The sequence below is a fragment of the Podarcis vaucheri genome (genome assembly GCF_965113315.1).
Source record: "Podarcis vaucheri genome assembly, contig: HAP1_SCAFFOLD_278, whole genome shotgun sequence".
Classification (NCBI taxonomy): Eukaryota; Metazoa; Chordata; class Lepidosauria; order Squamata; family Lacertidae; genus Podarcis; species Podarcis vaucheri.
The window spans coordinates 17,501-32,909 of NW_028118669.1; the positions used below are offsets into that span (position 1 = coordinate 17,501).

Genomic DNA, 15,409 nt, shown 5'->3' on the forward strand with positions numbered 1-15,409 from the left:
GACGGTCCAATAAAAGGATTTGCAATCATCTCCCATTGCAACTGTCGCTTCTGATTGCAAACAGCAGGAAGTTTGCCAGTGCGGAAAATAGCATTTCATGCAAATAATCCCCAATTGCAAGCAATCTTTCTTCTTGCAAGCAGCGGAAGACGCGCCAAAGCGTCGCCTAAAATGATTGCAACCCCTCCTTTCGGATTGCAAGCACCCAGAAAGTTTGCAAATGTGGGAAATAAAATGATCTGCAAGGGTGACTGCCAGAATTCCCTTGACCCCAAAGCAAGGCATGGATGGACTTTCCGTGAAACACTGCAGACCAATTCTTTTATTCACTTTATTATTCAATATTTCTCTATTATCCTGATGAAATCATGATGATAAATGATGACCAATCCAATGCATTAGCAGAAATCATTCATCAAGATCAGGCCGGTTTCTTAATAGGGCGGCAGATGAAAGATAATATTAGAAATAGAATGGATATTATGGAATAGCCGGAAGTAAGCAATGAGAAACAAGCGGCCTTCATGTTTGCAAGAATCTCCCATTGCAACCATGGATTCTTAATGCAAACAGCAAATGCGGGAAATCAAATTATTTGCAAGGGGGATGGAAATTTCAACTGTTGCTTCTTATTGCAAAGGGCGGGAAGTTTGCAAATGCGGAAAATCAAATTATTTGCAAGGGGGATGGAAATTTCAACAGTTGCTTCCTATTGCAAAGGGCGGGAAGTTTGCAAATGCGGAGAATAAAAGGATTTGCAATAATCTCCCATTGCAACCATGGATTCTTAATGCAAACAGCAAATGCGGGAAATCAAATTATTTGCAAGGGGGATGGAAGTTTCAACTGTTGCTGCTTATTGCAAAGGGCAGAAAGTTTGCAAATGCGGAGAATAAAAGGATTTGCAAGGGGGGTGGAAATTTCAACTGTTGCTGCTTATTGCAAAGGGCGGGAAGTTTGCAAACGCGGAGAATAAAAGGATTTGCAAGGGGGGTGGAAGTTTCAACTGTTGCTTCCTATTGCAAAGGGCGGGAAGTTTGCAAATGCGGAGAATAAAAGGATTTGCAAGGGGGGTGGAAATTTCAACTGTTGCTTCCTATTGCAAAGGGCGGGAAGTTTGCAAATGCGGAGAATAAAAGGATTTGCAATAATCTCCAATTGCAACCATGGATTCTTAATGCAAACAGCAAATGCGGGAAATCAAATTATTTGCAAGGGGGGTGGAAGTTTCAACTGCTGCTGCTTATTGCAAAGGGCGGAAAGTTTGCAAATGCGGAGAATAAAAGGATTTGCAAGGGGGGTGGAAATTTCAACTGTTGCTTCCTATTGCAAAGGGCGGGAAGTTTGCAAATGCGGAGAATAAAAGGATTTGCAATAATCTCCAATTGCAACCATGGATTCTTAATGCAAACAGCAAATGCGGGAAATCAAATTATTTGCAAGGGGGATGGAAGTTTCAACTGTTGCTTCCTATTGCAAAGGGCGGGAAGTTTGCAAACGCGGAGAATAAAAGGATTTGCAAGGGGGGTGGAAATTTCAACTGTTGCTTCCTATTGCAAAGGGCGGGAAGTTTGCAAATGCGGAGAATAAAAGGATTTGCAAGGGGGGTGGAAATTTCAACTGTTGCTTCCTATTGCAAAGGGCGGGAAGTTTGCAAATGCGGAGAATAAAAGGATTTGCAATAATCTCCCATTGCAACCATGGATTCTTAATGCAAACAGCAAATGCGGGAAATCAAATTATTTGCAAGGGGGGTGGAAGTTTCAACTGCTGCTGCTTATTGCAAAGGGCGGAAAGTTTGCAAATGCGGAGAATAAAAGGATTTGCAAGGGGGGTGGAAATTTCAACTGTTGCTTCCTATTGCAAAGGGCGGGAAGTTTGCAAATGCGGAGAATAAAAGGATTTGCAATAATCTCCAATTGCAACCATGGATTCTTAATGCAAACAGCAAATGCGGGAAATCAAATTATTTGCAAGGGGGATGGAAGTTTCAACTGTTGCTTCCTATTGCAAAGGGCGGGAAGTTTGCAAATGCGGAGAATAAAAGGATTTGCAAGGGGGGTGGAAATTTCAACTGTTGCTTCCTATTGCAAAGGGCGGGAAGTTTGCAAATGCGGAGAATAAAAGGATTTGCAAGGGGGGTGGAAATTTCAACTGTTGCTTCCTATTGCAAAGGGCGGGAAGTTTGCAAATGCGGAGAATAAAAGGATTTGCAATAATCTCCCATTGCAACCATGGATTCTTAATGCAAACAGCAAATGCGGGAAATCAAATTATTTGCAAGGGGGATGGAAGTTTCAACTGTTGCTTCTTATTGCAAAGGGCGGGAAGTTTGCAAATGCGGAAAATCAAATTATTTGCAAGGGGGATGGAAATTTCAACAGTTGCTTCCTATTGCAAAGGGCGGGAAGTTTGCAAATGCGGAGAATAAAAGGATTTGCAATAATCTCCCATTGCAACCATGGATTCTTAATGCAAACAGCAAATGCGGGAAATCAAATTATTTGCAAGGGGGATGGAAGTTTCAACTGTTGCTGCTTATTGCAAAGGGCAGAAAGTTTGCAAATGCGGAGAATAAAAGGATTTGCAAGGGGGGTGGAAATTTCAACTGTTGCTGCTTATTGCAAAGGGCGGGAAGTTTGCAAATGCGGAGAATAAAAGGATTTGCAAGGGGGGTGGAAATTTCAACTGTTGCTTCTTATTGCAAAGGGCGGAAAGTTTGCAAATGCGGAGAATAAAAGGATTTGCAAGGGGGGTGGAAATTTCAACTGTTGCTTCCTATTGCAAAGGGCGGGAAGTTTGCAAATGCGGAGAATAAAAGGATTTGCAATAATCTCCCATTGCAACCATGGATTCTTAATGCAAACAGCAAATGCGGAAAATCAAATTATTTGCAAGGGGGATGGAAGTTTCAACTGTTGCTTCCTATTGCAAAGGGCGGGAAGTTTGCAAATGCGGAGAATAAAAGGATTTGCAAGGGGGGTGGAAATTTCAACTGTTGCTTCCTATTGCAAAGGGCGGGAAGTTTGCAAACGCGGAGAATAAAAGGATTTGCAAGGGGGGTGGAAATTTCAACTGTTGCTTCCTATTGCAAAGGGCGGGAAGTTTGCAAATGCGGAGAATAAAAGGATTTGCAATAATCTCCCATTGCAACCATGGATTCTTAATGCAAACAGCAAATGCGGAAAATCAAATTATTTGCAAGGGGGATGGAAGTTTCAACTGTTGCTTCCTATTGCAAAGGGCGGGAAGTTTGCAAATGCGGAGAATAAAAGGATTTGCAATAATCTCCCATTGCAACCATGGATTCTTAATGCAAACAGCAAATGCGGAAAATCAAATTATTTGCAAGGGGGGTGGAAGTTTCAACTGTTGCTGCTTATTGCAAAGGGCAGAAAGTTTGCAAATGCGGAGAATAAAAGGATTTGCAAGGGGGGTGGAAATTTCAACTGTTGCTGCTTATTGCAAAGGGCGGGAAGTTTGCAAATGCGGAGAATAAAAGGATTTGCAAGGGGGGTGGAAATTTCAACTGTTGCTGCTTATTGCAAAGGGCGGGAAGTTTGCAAATGCGGAGAATAAAAGGATTTGCAAGGGGGGTGGAAATATCAACTGTTGCTTCCTATTGCAAAGGGCGGGAAGTTTGCAAATGCGGAGAATAAAAGGATTTGCAATGGAGACGGCAATAATCTCCAATTGCAACCGTTGCGGGAAGTTGGCAAATTCCATGCAAAAATGGCTGAGGTGATTTCCAATTGCAATCGCCGCTTCTTATTGCAAACTGCCAATAAATTCTCCATCTTCTTAAATACATTCTTTTTCTTATTGCAAATCAGCTTTCATGCAAGTTGGACGGCAATCGTCTCCCATTGCAACTGTCGCTTCTCAATGCAAACAGCAGAAAGTTTGCAAATGCGGAAAATAAAAGGATTTGCAATCATCTCCCATTGCAACTGTCGCTTCTCAATGCAAACAGCAGGAAGTTTGCAAATGTGCAAAATAAAATCACGGGGAGCAAAATTTTCGATGGCAAGTGTTGCTTTTCATTGCAATTCTTGCAAATAATCTCCCATTGCAACTGTCGCTTCTGATTGCAAACAGCCGGAAGTTTGCAAATGCGGAAAATAAAATTATTTGCAATCATCTCCAATTGCAACTGTCGCTTCTGATTGCAAACAGCCGGAAGTTTGCAAATGCGGATCATAAAAGGATTTGCAATCATTTCCCATTGCAACTGTCGCTTCTGATTGCAAACAGCCGGAAGTTTGCAAAGCTGCAGCACGTTGCAAATGGTGCAGAATAGATTTTCGCGCAACCGTTGCTTTGGATCGCAAGCACCGGAAGGTTTGCCAATGCAGGAAATAAAATTCTGCGCCACCGTGGCGGCCATAATTTTCTATGACAACTGTTGCTTCTGATTGCAAACAGTGGGAAAACTGCAAAGGCAGATTATGAAATTGTTTTCAACAGGAACTGCAATCATCTCCAATTGCAACCGTCGACTCGATTTGCAAGCCCCAGAAAGCTTGCAATTGCGGGAAATAAAATGTCATGCAACAGGGGCTGCAATAAATCTCCAATTGCCTCCGTTGCTTTCGACTGCAAACCCTGAAGGTTTGCAAATGTGCAGAATAAAATTCCGCCAAGCGGCGATGGCCAGCGCTGCTTTTTATTGCAAACAGCAGAAAGTTTGCAAATGCAGAGAATAACATTTCATGCAGAAATGGCTGCAATAATGTCCGATTGCAACCGCCGCTTTTCATTGCCAATTGCAGGAATTCTGCAAAGGGGCAGAATAATAATTTCTGACTGCAAGCGTCGCTTTTTCTTGCAAACAGCAGAAGGTTTGCAAAGGTGCAGAATAAAAATTTCGGATTGCAAGCGTTGCTTTTTATTGCCAATTGCAGGAATTCTGCAAAGGGGCAGAATTATTATTATTATTATTATTATTATTATTATTATTATTATTAAAAGCAGAGGGGGAAGTAAAAATTCTGCAAAGGGGCAGAGGAATCATTTCTGACCGCAAGCGTCGCTTTTTCTTGCCAAATCAAATTATGGGAAGCAGCATTTTCGACGGCAAGTCTTGCTTTCGATGGCGATTCTTGCAAAGAATCTCCCGTTGCAACTGGCGCTTCTTATTGCAAACAGCGGAAAGCTTGCAAATGCAGAGAATCAGATTTCGTGCAGAAATGGCTGCAATCATTTCATTTCCCGCATTTGCCAACTTCCTGCTGCTTGCAATCAGAAGCGACAGTTGCAATGGGAGATGATTGCAAATCATTTCATTTTCCACATTTGCCAACTTCCTGCTGTTTGCATTGAGAAGCAACAGTTGCAATGGGAGATGATTGCAAATGATTGCTGCAAAGAATCTCCCATTGCAACTGGCGCTTCTGATTGCAAACAGCGGAAAGCTGGCAAATGCAGAGAATAACATTTCGTGCAGAAATGGCTGCAAGAATCTCCGATTGCAACCGCCGCTTTTCCTTGCCCATTGCAGGAATTCTGCAAAGGGGCAGAGGAATCATTTCTGACCGCCAGCGTCGCTTTTTCTTGCAAACAGCAGAAGGTTTGCAAAGGTGCAGAATAAAAATTTCAGATTGCAAGCGTTGCTTTTTCTTGCCCATTGCAGGAATTCTGCAAAGGGGCAGCGGAATCATTTCTGACTGCAAGCGTCCATTTTTCTTGCAAAAAGCGGGAAGTTTGCAAAGGTGGAGCATAATAATCTCCCTTTGCTTTTGATTGCAAACAGCAGAAGGTTTGCAAATGCTCAGGATAAAACGATTTGCAATGGAGAAACCAGTTTGCAAAAGCAGAGAATCAAATTATTGGCAATAATCTGCCTTTGCAACGGTTGCTTTTGATTGCAAACGGCAGAAAATGTGCAAAAGCAGAGGGGAAAATAAAAAGAAAACAAAACAAAAGCAGATTATAAAATCATTTGCAGTGGGGACTGGAATAATCTACAATTGCAAACAGCCGGAAGTTTGCAAAGCTGCAAAACGCAGCCGATTTTGCTGCAAATCTTCCCAATTGCACTTTGCAACTCACTGGAAACGGAGCGATCCGTCGCTTTTGCTGCTGCAAAAGCCGAGATAATCCTCTCCTTCGCCTTGCACCAATTGCGCGATCCCCATTCCTCCCATTTGCACCCAAAGGAGAAATGCAATCGGTTTGCAAAGCAGGAAGGCCTTTGCAAAGACTGCAAGGCCCAGAATCCTTTGCTCCGGCCGCAAGAGCTGCTGGGAGATTTGCCCAGAGCGGCCTGCAGGGGGAGCGAAGAGATTGCAAGTGGAATTCTTGTCGCTTTTCATGCAAAAAGTGGGGAGGTTGCAAAGGGGCAGAATCCGCCCCTTTTGCAAAAGATTGCAACTGTATCCTTGTTGCTTTTTCTTGCAAAAAGGGAGGAATTTTGCAAAGGTGCAGAATTCACCCCGTTTGCAAAATAAAATAAAATAAATATGCATGCAAAAGGAACCTAGTTGGCGAAAGGTTGCATTTATTTTATAAAATAAAATAAAATAAATATGCAGAAGGAACCCAGTTGGCAAAAGGTTGCATTTATAAAATAAAATAAAATAAAATAAATATGCAGAAAGAACCCAGTTGGCAAAAGGTTGCATTTATAAAATAAAATAAAATAAAATAAATATGCAGAAGGAACCCAGTTGGCAAAAGGTTGCATTTATAAAATAAAATAAAATAAAATAAATATGCAGAAGGAACCCAGTTGGCAAAAGGTTGCATTTATAAAATAAAATAAAATAAAATAAATATGCAGAAGGAACCCAGTTGGCAAAAGGTTGCATTTATAAAATAAAATAAAATAAAATAAATATGCAGAAGGAACCCAGTTGGCAAAAGGTTGCATTTATAAAATAAAATAAAATAAAATAAAATAAAATAAAATAAAATAAATATGCAGAAAGAACCCAGTTGGCAAAAGGTTGCATTTATAAAATAAAATAAAATAAAATAAATATGCAGAAGGAACCCAGTTGGCAAAAGGTTGCATTTATAAAATAAAATAAAATAAAATAAAATAAATATGCAGAAGGAACCCAGTTGGCAAAAGGTTGCATTTATAAAATAAAATAAAATAAAATAAATATGCAGAAGGAACCCAGTTTGCAAAACTTTGCAACTGCATTTCTTTTGGATTTCCTTGCAAAACATTGCAACTGTATCCTTGTTGCTTTTTCTGGCCCAAAGCGAGGAAGTTGCAAAGGTGCAGAATTCACCCCTTTTGCAAAATGTTGCATCTGATCCCTGTTGCGTTTTCTTGCAAAAAGCGAGGAATTTTGCAAAAAATTTTTGCAAACAATGAAACTGGAATTTCTGCTGCTTGCAAAAAGGGAAGCTTGAATTCCGGTTGCTTTTCTTGCAAAAAGCAGGGAAGTTGCAAAGGTGCAGAATTAAGCCCATTTGCAATATGTCGCAACTGCGTTCCTTTTGCATTTCCTTGCAAAGAGGGAACCTGGAATTTCTTGCCAAAAGCGAGGAATTTTGCAAATTTTTCTTGCAAAGAGGGAACCTGGAATTTCTTGCCAAAAGCGAGGAATTTTGCAAATTTTTATTGCAAAGAGGGAACCTGGAATTTCTTGCCAAAAGCGAGGAATTTTGCAAATTTTTCTTGCAAAGAGGGAACCTGGAATTTCTTGCCAAAAGCGAGGAATTTTGCAAATTTTTCTTGCAAAGAGGGAACCTGGAATTTCTTGCCAAAAGCGAGGAATTTTGCAAATTTTTATTGCAAAGAGGGAACCTGGAATTTCTTGCCAAAAGCGAGGAATTTTGCAAATTTTTCTTGCAAAGAGGGAACCTGGCATTCCTGCGGCTTTTCTTGCAAAAAGCAGGGAAGTTGCAAAGGTGCAGAAGGAACCCAGTTTGCAAAATGTTGCAAAAGGAAAACTAGAATTCCTGCTGCTTTTCTTGCCAAAAGTGGGAAGGTTGCAAAGGTGCAGAATTGACCCCTTTTGCAAAACATTGCAACTGTATCCCTGTTGCGTTTTCTTGCAAAAAGCGAGGAATTTTGCAAAAAAAAATTGCAAACAAGGAAACTGGAATTTCTGCTGCTTGCAAAAAGGGAAGCTTGAATTCCGGTTGCTTTTCTTGCAAAAAGCAGGGAAGTTGCAAAGGTGCAGAATTCACCCCATTTGCAATATGTCGCAACGGCGTTCCTTTTGCATTTCCTTGCAAAAAGGGAACCGGGAATTCCTGCGGCTCTTCTTGCAAAAAGCGAGGAAATTTTGCAAAATGTTGCATCTGATTCCTGTCGCTTTCTTTGCAAAAAGGAAAGCGGAAATTCTTGTTGCTTTTCTTTCAAAAAGTGGGAAAGTTGCAAAAGTCTCTCTCTCCCTCTCCTTCTTTCCTTCCTTCCCTCCTTCCTTCCTTCCTTCCCTCTCTCCCCTTCTCTCTCCCCCTATCTCTTGTTCTCCTTCCTTCCTTCTCTCTCTGTCCCTCTCCTTCCTTCCTTCCTTCCTTCCTTCCTTCCTTCCTTCCTTCCTTCCTTCCTTCCTTCTCTCTCTCCCTCTCCTTCCTTCCTTCCTTCCTTCTCTCTCCCTCTCCTTCCTTCCCTCTCTCTCTTCTTCTCCTTCCTTCCTTCCTCCCTTCATTCCCTCCTTCCTTCCTCCCTCCCCTCCCTCCTTCCTTCCATCTCTCTCCCCTCTCTCCCTCTATCTCTTGTTCTCCTTCCTTCCTTCCTTCTCTGTCTCTCCTTCTTTCCTCCCTCCCTCCCTCCCTCCTTCCCTCCTTTCTTCCTTCTCTCTCCCCTTCTCTCTCCCTCTATCTCTTGTTCTCCTTCCTTCCTTCCTTCCTTCCCTCTCTCCCTCTCCTTCCTTCCTTCCTTCCTTCCTCCCTTCCTTCTCTCTCCCTCTCCTTCCTTCCTTCCCTCGTTCCTTCTCTCTCTCTCCCTCTCCTTCCTTCCTTCCTTCTCTCTCCCTCTCCTTCCTTCCTTCCTTCTCTCTCCCTCTCCTTCCTTCCTTCCTTCTCTCTCCCTCTCCTTCCTTCCTTCTTTCTCTCTCCCTCTCCTTCCTTCCTTCTCTCTCTCTCCCTTTCCTTCCTTCCTTCCATCTCGCTCCTCTATCTCTTGTTCTCCTTCCTTCCTTCCTTCCTTCCTTCCTTCCTTCCTTCCTTCCTTCCTTCCTTCCTTCCTTCCCTCTCCCCTTCTCTCTCCCTCTATCTCTTTTTCTCCTTCCTTCCTTCCTTCCTTCCTTCCTTCCTTCCTTCCTTCTCTCTCTCCCTCTCCTTCCTTCCATCCATCTCTCTCCCTCCCTTCCCTCTCCCTCTATCTCTTGTTCTCCTTCCTTCCTTCTCTCTCTCCCTCTCCTTCCTTCCTTCTTTCCACCCTTCCTTCCCTCCTTCCTCCCTCCCTTCCATCTCTCTCCCCTTCTCTCTCTCTCTCTGTCTTGTTCTCCTTCCTTCCTTCCTTCTCTCACTCTCCTTCCTCCCTCCCTCCTTCCTTCCTTCCTTCCTTCCTTCCATCTCTCTCCCCTTCTCTCTCCCCCTATCTCTTGTTCTCCTTCCTTCCTTCTCTCTCTCTCCTTCCTTCCTTCTCTCTCTCTCCTTCCTTCCTTCCTTCCCTCCTTCCTTCCTTCCTTCTCTCTCTCCCTCCTTCCTTCCGTCCTTCTCCCAAGCATGGAACCTTCCGCCCTAGAGACCCCATAGCTCTACTCAGGACCAGCCATGGAGCTCCAGCCCCATGGATTGGGCGGTGGACTTGGGGCACCAAGACTTGTGGGGCTGAGGAAGGACCAAGCCGTGACCCATGGATTCTGTGGGGCGGACTCTCTTTACCTCTCCCTTTCTCTTTCTCTTCCTTCCTTCCTTCCCTCTCTCCCCCCTTCTCTCTCCCTTCTCTGTCTTCTCTGTCTCTCCCTCTCCTCCTTTCCTCCCTCCCTCCCTCCCTTCTCTCTCTTTCCCTCTCCTTCCTTCCGTCCGTCCATCCTTGCTTCCTTCCTTCTCTCTCTCTCCCTCTCCTTCCTTCCTTCTTTCCTTCCTTCCTTCCTTCCACCCTTCCTTCCTTCCTTCCCTCCTTCCTTCCTTCCTTCTCTCTCTCTCCCTCTCCTTCCTTCCTTCCTTCTCTCTCTCTCCCTCTCCTTCCTTCCTTGCTTCTCTCTCCCTCTCCTTCCTTCCTTCTTTCCTTCCTTCCTTCCACCCTTCCTTCCTTCCTTCCCTCCTTCCTTCCTTCTCTCTCTCTCCCTCTCCTTCCTTCCTTCCTTCCTTCTCTCTCCCCTTCTCTCTCCCTCTATCTCTTGTTCTCCTTCCTTCCTTCTCTCTCTCTCTCTCCCTCTCCTTCTTTCCTTCCTTCCTTCCACCCTTCCTTCCCTCCTTCCTTCCTTCCTTCCTTCTCTCTCTCTCCCTCTCCTTCCTTCCTTCTCTCTCTCTCCCTCTCCTTCCTTCCTTCCTTCTCTCTCCCTCTCCTTCCTTCCTTCCTTCTTTCCTTCCTTCCTTCCTTCCACCCTTCCTTCCTTCCTTCCCTCCCTCCTTCCTTCCTTCCTTCTCTCTCTCTCCCTCTCCTTCCTTCCTTCTCTCTCCCCTTCTCTCTCCCTCTATCTCTTGTTCTCCTCCCTTCCTTCTCTCTCTCTCCCTCTCCTTCCTTCCTTCCTTCCTTCCTTCCTTCCTTCCTTCCTTCTCTCTCCCCTTCTCTCTCCCTCTATCTCTTGTTCTCCTTCCTTCCTTCTCTCTCTGTCCCTCTCCTTCCTTCCTTCCTTCTCTCTCTCTCTCTCTCCCTCTCCTTCCTTCCTTCCTTCCTTCTCTCTCCCTCTCCTTCCTTCCTTCTTTCCTTCCTTCCTTCCTTCCACCCTTCCTTCCTTCCCTCCCTCCTTCCTTCCTTCTCTCTCTCTCCCTCTCCTTCCTTCTCTCTCCCCTTCTCTCTCCCTCTATCTCTTGTTCTCCTCCCTTCCTTCTCTCTGTCTCCCTCTCCTTCCTTCCTTCCTTCCTTCCTTCCTTCCTTCCTTCCTTCCTTCCTTCTCTCTCCCCTTCTCTCTCCCTCTATCTCTTGTTCTCCTTCCTTCCTTCTCTCTCTGTCCCTCTCCTTCCTTCCTTCCTTCCTTCCTTCCTTCCTTCCTTCCTTCCTTCCTTCTCTTTCTCTCCCTCTCCTTCCTTCCTTCTCTCTCTCTCCCTCTCCTTCTTTCCTTCCTTCCTCCCCTCCATCCATCTCTCTCCCCTTCTCTCTACCTCTATCTCTTGTTCTCCTTCCTTCCTTCTCTCGTTCCCTTCCCTCCCTCCCCTCTCTCTCTCTCTCTCTTCCTTCCTTCCTTCCACCCATCTCTCCCCTCTCTCCCTCTATCTCTTCTTCTCCTTCCTTCCTTCCTTCCTTCCTTCCTTCCTTCCTTCCTTCTCTCTCTCTCCTAGAGTTGGGTCTCCTCACGCTGAGGGACCCATCTCTTGACTTGTGGGGCTGAGGAAGGACCAAGCCGTGACCCATGGATTCTGTGGGGCGGACTCTCTTTCCCTCTCCCTTTCTCTCTCTTTCTCTTCCTTCCTTCCTTCTCTTGTTCTCCTTCCTTCCTTCCTTCCTTCCTTCCTTCTCTCTCTCTCCCTCTCCTTCTTTCCTTCCTTCCTTTCACCCTTCCTTCCCTCCTTCCTTCCTTCCTTCCTTCCTTCCTTCCTTCCTTCTCTCTCTGTCCCTCTCCTTCTTTCCTTCCTTCCTTTCACCCTTCCTTCCCTCCTTCCTTCCTTCCTTCCTTCCTTCTCTCTCTCCCTCTCCTTCCTTCCTTCCTTCCTTCCTTCCTTCCTTCCTTCCTTCCTTCCTTCCACCCTTCCTTCCCTCCCTCCTTCCTTCCTTCTCTCTCTCTCTCCTTCCCTTCTTTCCTTCCTTCCTTCCTCCCTCCCTCCCTCCCTTCTCTCTCCCCTTCTCTCTGCCTCTATCTCTTGTTCTCCTTCCTTCCTTCTCTCTCTTTCTCCCTCCCTCCCCTCCTTCCTTCCTTCCTTCTCTCTATCTCCCTCTCCTTCCTTCCTTCTCTCTCTCTCTCTCTCCCTCTCCTCCCTTCCTCCCTTCCTTCCCTCCTTCCTTCCCTCTCTCCCCTTCTCTCTCCCTCTATCTCTTGTTCTCCTTCCTTCCTTCCTTCCTTCTCTCTCTCTCCTTCCTTCCTTCCTTCCTTCCTTCCTTCCATCCATCCATCCATCTCTCTCCCCTTCTCTCTCCCTCTATCTCTTCTTCTCCTTCCTTCCTTCCTTCCTTCCTTCTCTCTCTCCTAGAGTTGGGTCTCCTCAAGCTGAGGGACCCATCTCTGGACTTGTGGGGCTGAGGAAGGACCAAGCCGTGACCCATGGATTCTGTGGGGCGGACTCTCTTCCCTCCCTTTCTCTCTCTTTCTCTTCCTTCCTTCCTTCCTGCCTTCCTTCCTTCCTTCCTTCTCTCTCTGTCCCTCTCCTTCTTTCCTTCCTTCCTTTCACCCTTCCTTCCCTCCTTCCTTCCTTCTCTCCCCCCTTCTCTCTCCCTTCTCTGTCTTCTCTGTCTCTCCCTCTCCTTCCTTCCTTCCTTCCTTCATTCCTTCCTTCCTTCTCTCCCTCTCCTTCCTTCCTTCTCTCTCTGTCCCTCTCCTTCCTTCCTTCCTTCCTTCCTTCCTTCCTTCCTTCCTTCCTTCCTTCTCTCTCTGTCCCTCTCCTTCCTTCCTTCCTTCCTTCCTTCCTTCCTTCCTTCTCTCCCTCTCCTTCGTTCCTTCTCTCTCTCCCTCTCCTTCCTTCCTTCCTCCCTTCCTTCCCTCCTTCTCTCCCCTTCTCTCTCCCTCTATCTCTTGTTCTCCTTCCTTCCTCCCCTCTCTCCCTCTCCTTCCTTCTTTCCACCCTTCCTTCCCTCCTTCCTCCCTCCCTTCCATCTCTCTCCCCTTCTCTCTCCCTCTATCTCTTGTTCTCCTTCCTTCCTTCCTTCCTTCCTTCTCTCTCTCCCCTTCTCTCTCCCTCTATCTATTTTTCTCCTTCCTTCTATCCATCCATCCATCCATCTCTTTCCCCTTCTCTCTCCCTCTATCTCTTGTTCTCCTTCCTTCCTTCTCTCTCTCCCTCTCCTTTCCTTCCTTCCTTCCTTCCTTCCTTCCTTCCTTCTCTCTCCCCTTCTCTCTCCCTCTATCTCTTGTTCTCCTTCCTTCCTTCTCTCTCTCCCTCTCCTTTCTTTCTTTCCTTCCTTCCTTCCTTCCTTCCTTCCTTCCTTCCTTCCTTCCTTCCTTCCTTCCTTCCTTCTCTTTCTCTCCCTCTCCTTCCTTCCTTCTCTCTCTCTCCCTCTCCTTCTTTCCTTCCTTCCTCCCCTCCATCCATCTCTCTCCCCTTCTCTCTACCTCTATCTCTTGTTCTCCTTCCTTCCTTCTCTCGTTCCCTTCCCTCCCTCCCCTCTCTCTCTCTCTCTCTTCCTTCCTTCCTTCCACCCATCTCTCCCCTCTCTCCCTCTATCTCTTCTTCTCCTTCCTTCCTTCCTTCCTTCCTTCCTTCTCTCTCTCTCCTAGAGTTGGGTCTCCTCACGCTGAGGGACCCATCTCTTGACTTGTGGGGCTGAGGAAGGACCAAGCCGTGACCCATGGATTCTGTGGGGCGGACTCTCTTTCCCTCTCCCTTTCTCTCTCTTTCTCTTCCTTCCTTCCTGCCTGCCTTCCTTCCTTCCTTCCTTCTCTCTCTGTCCCTCTCCTTCTTTCCTTCCTTCCTTTCACCCTTCCTTCCCTCCTTCCTTCCTTCTCTCCCCCCTTCTCTCTCCCTTCTCTGTCTTCTCTGTCTCTCCCTCTCCTTCCTTCCTTCCTTCCTTCCTTCCTTCTCTCCCTCTCCTTCCTTCCTTCTCTCTCTGTCCCTCTCCTTCCTTCCTTCCTTCCTTCTCTCTCTGTCCCTCTCCTTCCTTCCTTCCTTCCTTCCTTCCTTCCTTCCTTCCTTCCTTCCTTCCTTCCTTCTCTCCCTCTCCTTCGTTCCTTCTCTCTCTCCCTCTCCTTCCTTCCTTCCTCCCTTCCTTCCCTCCTTCTCTCCCCTTCTCTCTCCCTCTATCTCTTGTTCTCCTTCCTTCCTCCCCTCTCTCCCTCTCCTTCCTTCTTTCCACCCTTCCTTCCCTCCTTTCCATCTCTCTCCCCTTCTCTCTCCCTCTATCTCTTGTTCTCCTTCCTTCCTTCCTTCCTTCTCTCTCTCCCCTTCTCTCTCCCTCTATCTATTTTTCTCCTTCCTTCTATCTATCCATCCATCCATCCATCTCTTTCCCCTTCTCTCTCCCTCTATCTCTTGTTCTCCTTCCTTCCTTCTCTCTCTCCCTCTCCTTTCCTTCCTTCCTTCCTTCCTTCCTTCCTTCCTTCTCTCTCCCCTTCTCTCTCCCTCTATCTCTTGTTCTCCTTCCTTCCTTCTCTCTCTCCCTCTCCTTTCTTTCCTTCCTTCCTTCCTTCCTTCCTTCCTTCCTTCCTTCCTTCCTTCCTTCCTTCCTTCCTTCCTTCTCTTTCTCTCCCTCTCCTTCCTTCCTTCCTTCTCTCTCTCTCCCTCTCCTTCTTTCCTTCCTTCCTCCCCTCCATCCATCTCTCTCCCCTTCTCTCTACCTCTATCTCTTGTTCTCCTTCCTTCCTTCTCTCGTTCCCTTCCCTCCCTCCCCTCTCTCTCTCTCTCTCTTCCTTCCTTCCTTCCACCCATCTCTCCCCTCTCTCCCTCTATCTCTTCTTCTCCTTCCTTCCTTCCTTCCTTCCTTCCTTCTCTCTCTCTCCTAGAGTTGGGTCTCCTCACGCTGAGGGACCCATCTCTTGACTTGTGGGGCTGAGGAAGGACCAAGCCGTGACCCATGGATTCTGTGGGGCGGACTCTCTTTCCCTCTCCCTTTCTCTCTCTTTCTCTTCCTTCCTTCCTGCCTGCCTTCCTTCCTTCCTTCCTTCTCTCTCTGTCCCTCTCCTTCTTTCCTTCCTTCCTTTCACCCTTCCTTCCCTCCTTCCTTCCTTCTCTCCCCCCTTCTCTCTCCCTTCTCTGTCTTCTCTGTCTCTCCCTCTCCTTCCTTCCTTCCTTCCTTCCTTCCTTCTCTCCCTCTCCTTCCTTCCTTCTCTCTCTGTCCCTCTCCTTCCTTCCTTCCTTCCTTCTCTCTCTGTCCCTCTCCTTCCTTCCTTCCTTCCTTCCTTCCTTCCTTCCTTCCTTCCTTCCTTCTCTCCCTCTCCTTCGTTCCTTCTCTCTCTCCCTCTCCTTCCTTCCTTCCTCCCTTCCTTCTCTCCCCTTCTCTCTCCCTCTATCTCTTGTTCTCCTTCCTTCCTCCCCTCTCTCCCTCTCCTTCCTTCTTTCCACCCTTCCTTCCCTCCTTTCCATCTCTCTCCCCTTCTCTCTCCCTCTATCTCTTGTTCTCCTTCCTTCCTTCCTTCCTTCCTTCTCTCTCTCCCCTTCTCTCTCCCTCTATCTATTTTTCTCCTTCCTTCTATCCATCCATCCATCCATCTCTTTCCCCTTCTCTCTCCCTCTATCTCTTGTTCTCCTTCCT

The 15,409-nt window shown here is 46.3% G+C and overlaps 1 protein-coding gene across 1 annotated transcript in view; it reads right to left on the reverse strand.

The window, feature by feature from the left end:
- Window positions 1–6,200, reverse strand: part of LOC309524478 (protein PAXX-like) — a 20,277-nt gene extending 14,077 nt beyond the window's left edge. Inside the window, exon 1 of the mRNA XM_082242420.1 lies at window positions 6,052–6,200. Coding sequence (XP_082098546.1) covers window positions 6,052–6,146 — 95 coding nt within the window. The 5' untranslated portion in view covers window positions 6,147–6,200. The remainder of the gene's footprint in view (window positions 1–6,051) is intronic.
- Window positions 6,201–15,409: the final 9,209 nt, after the last annotated feature.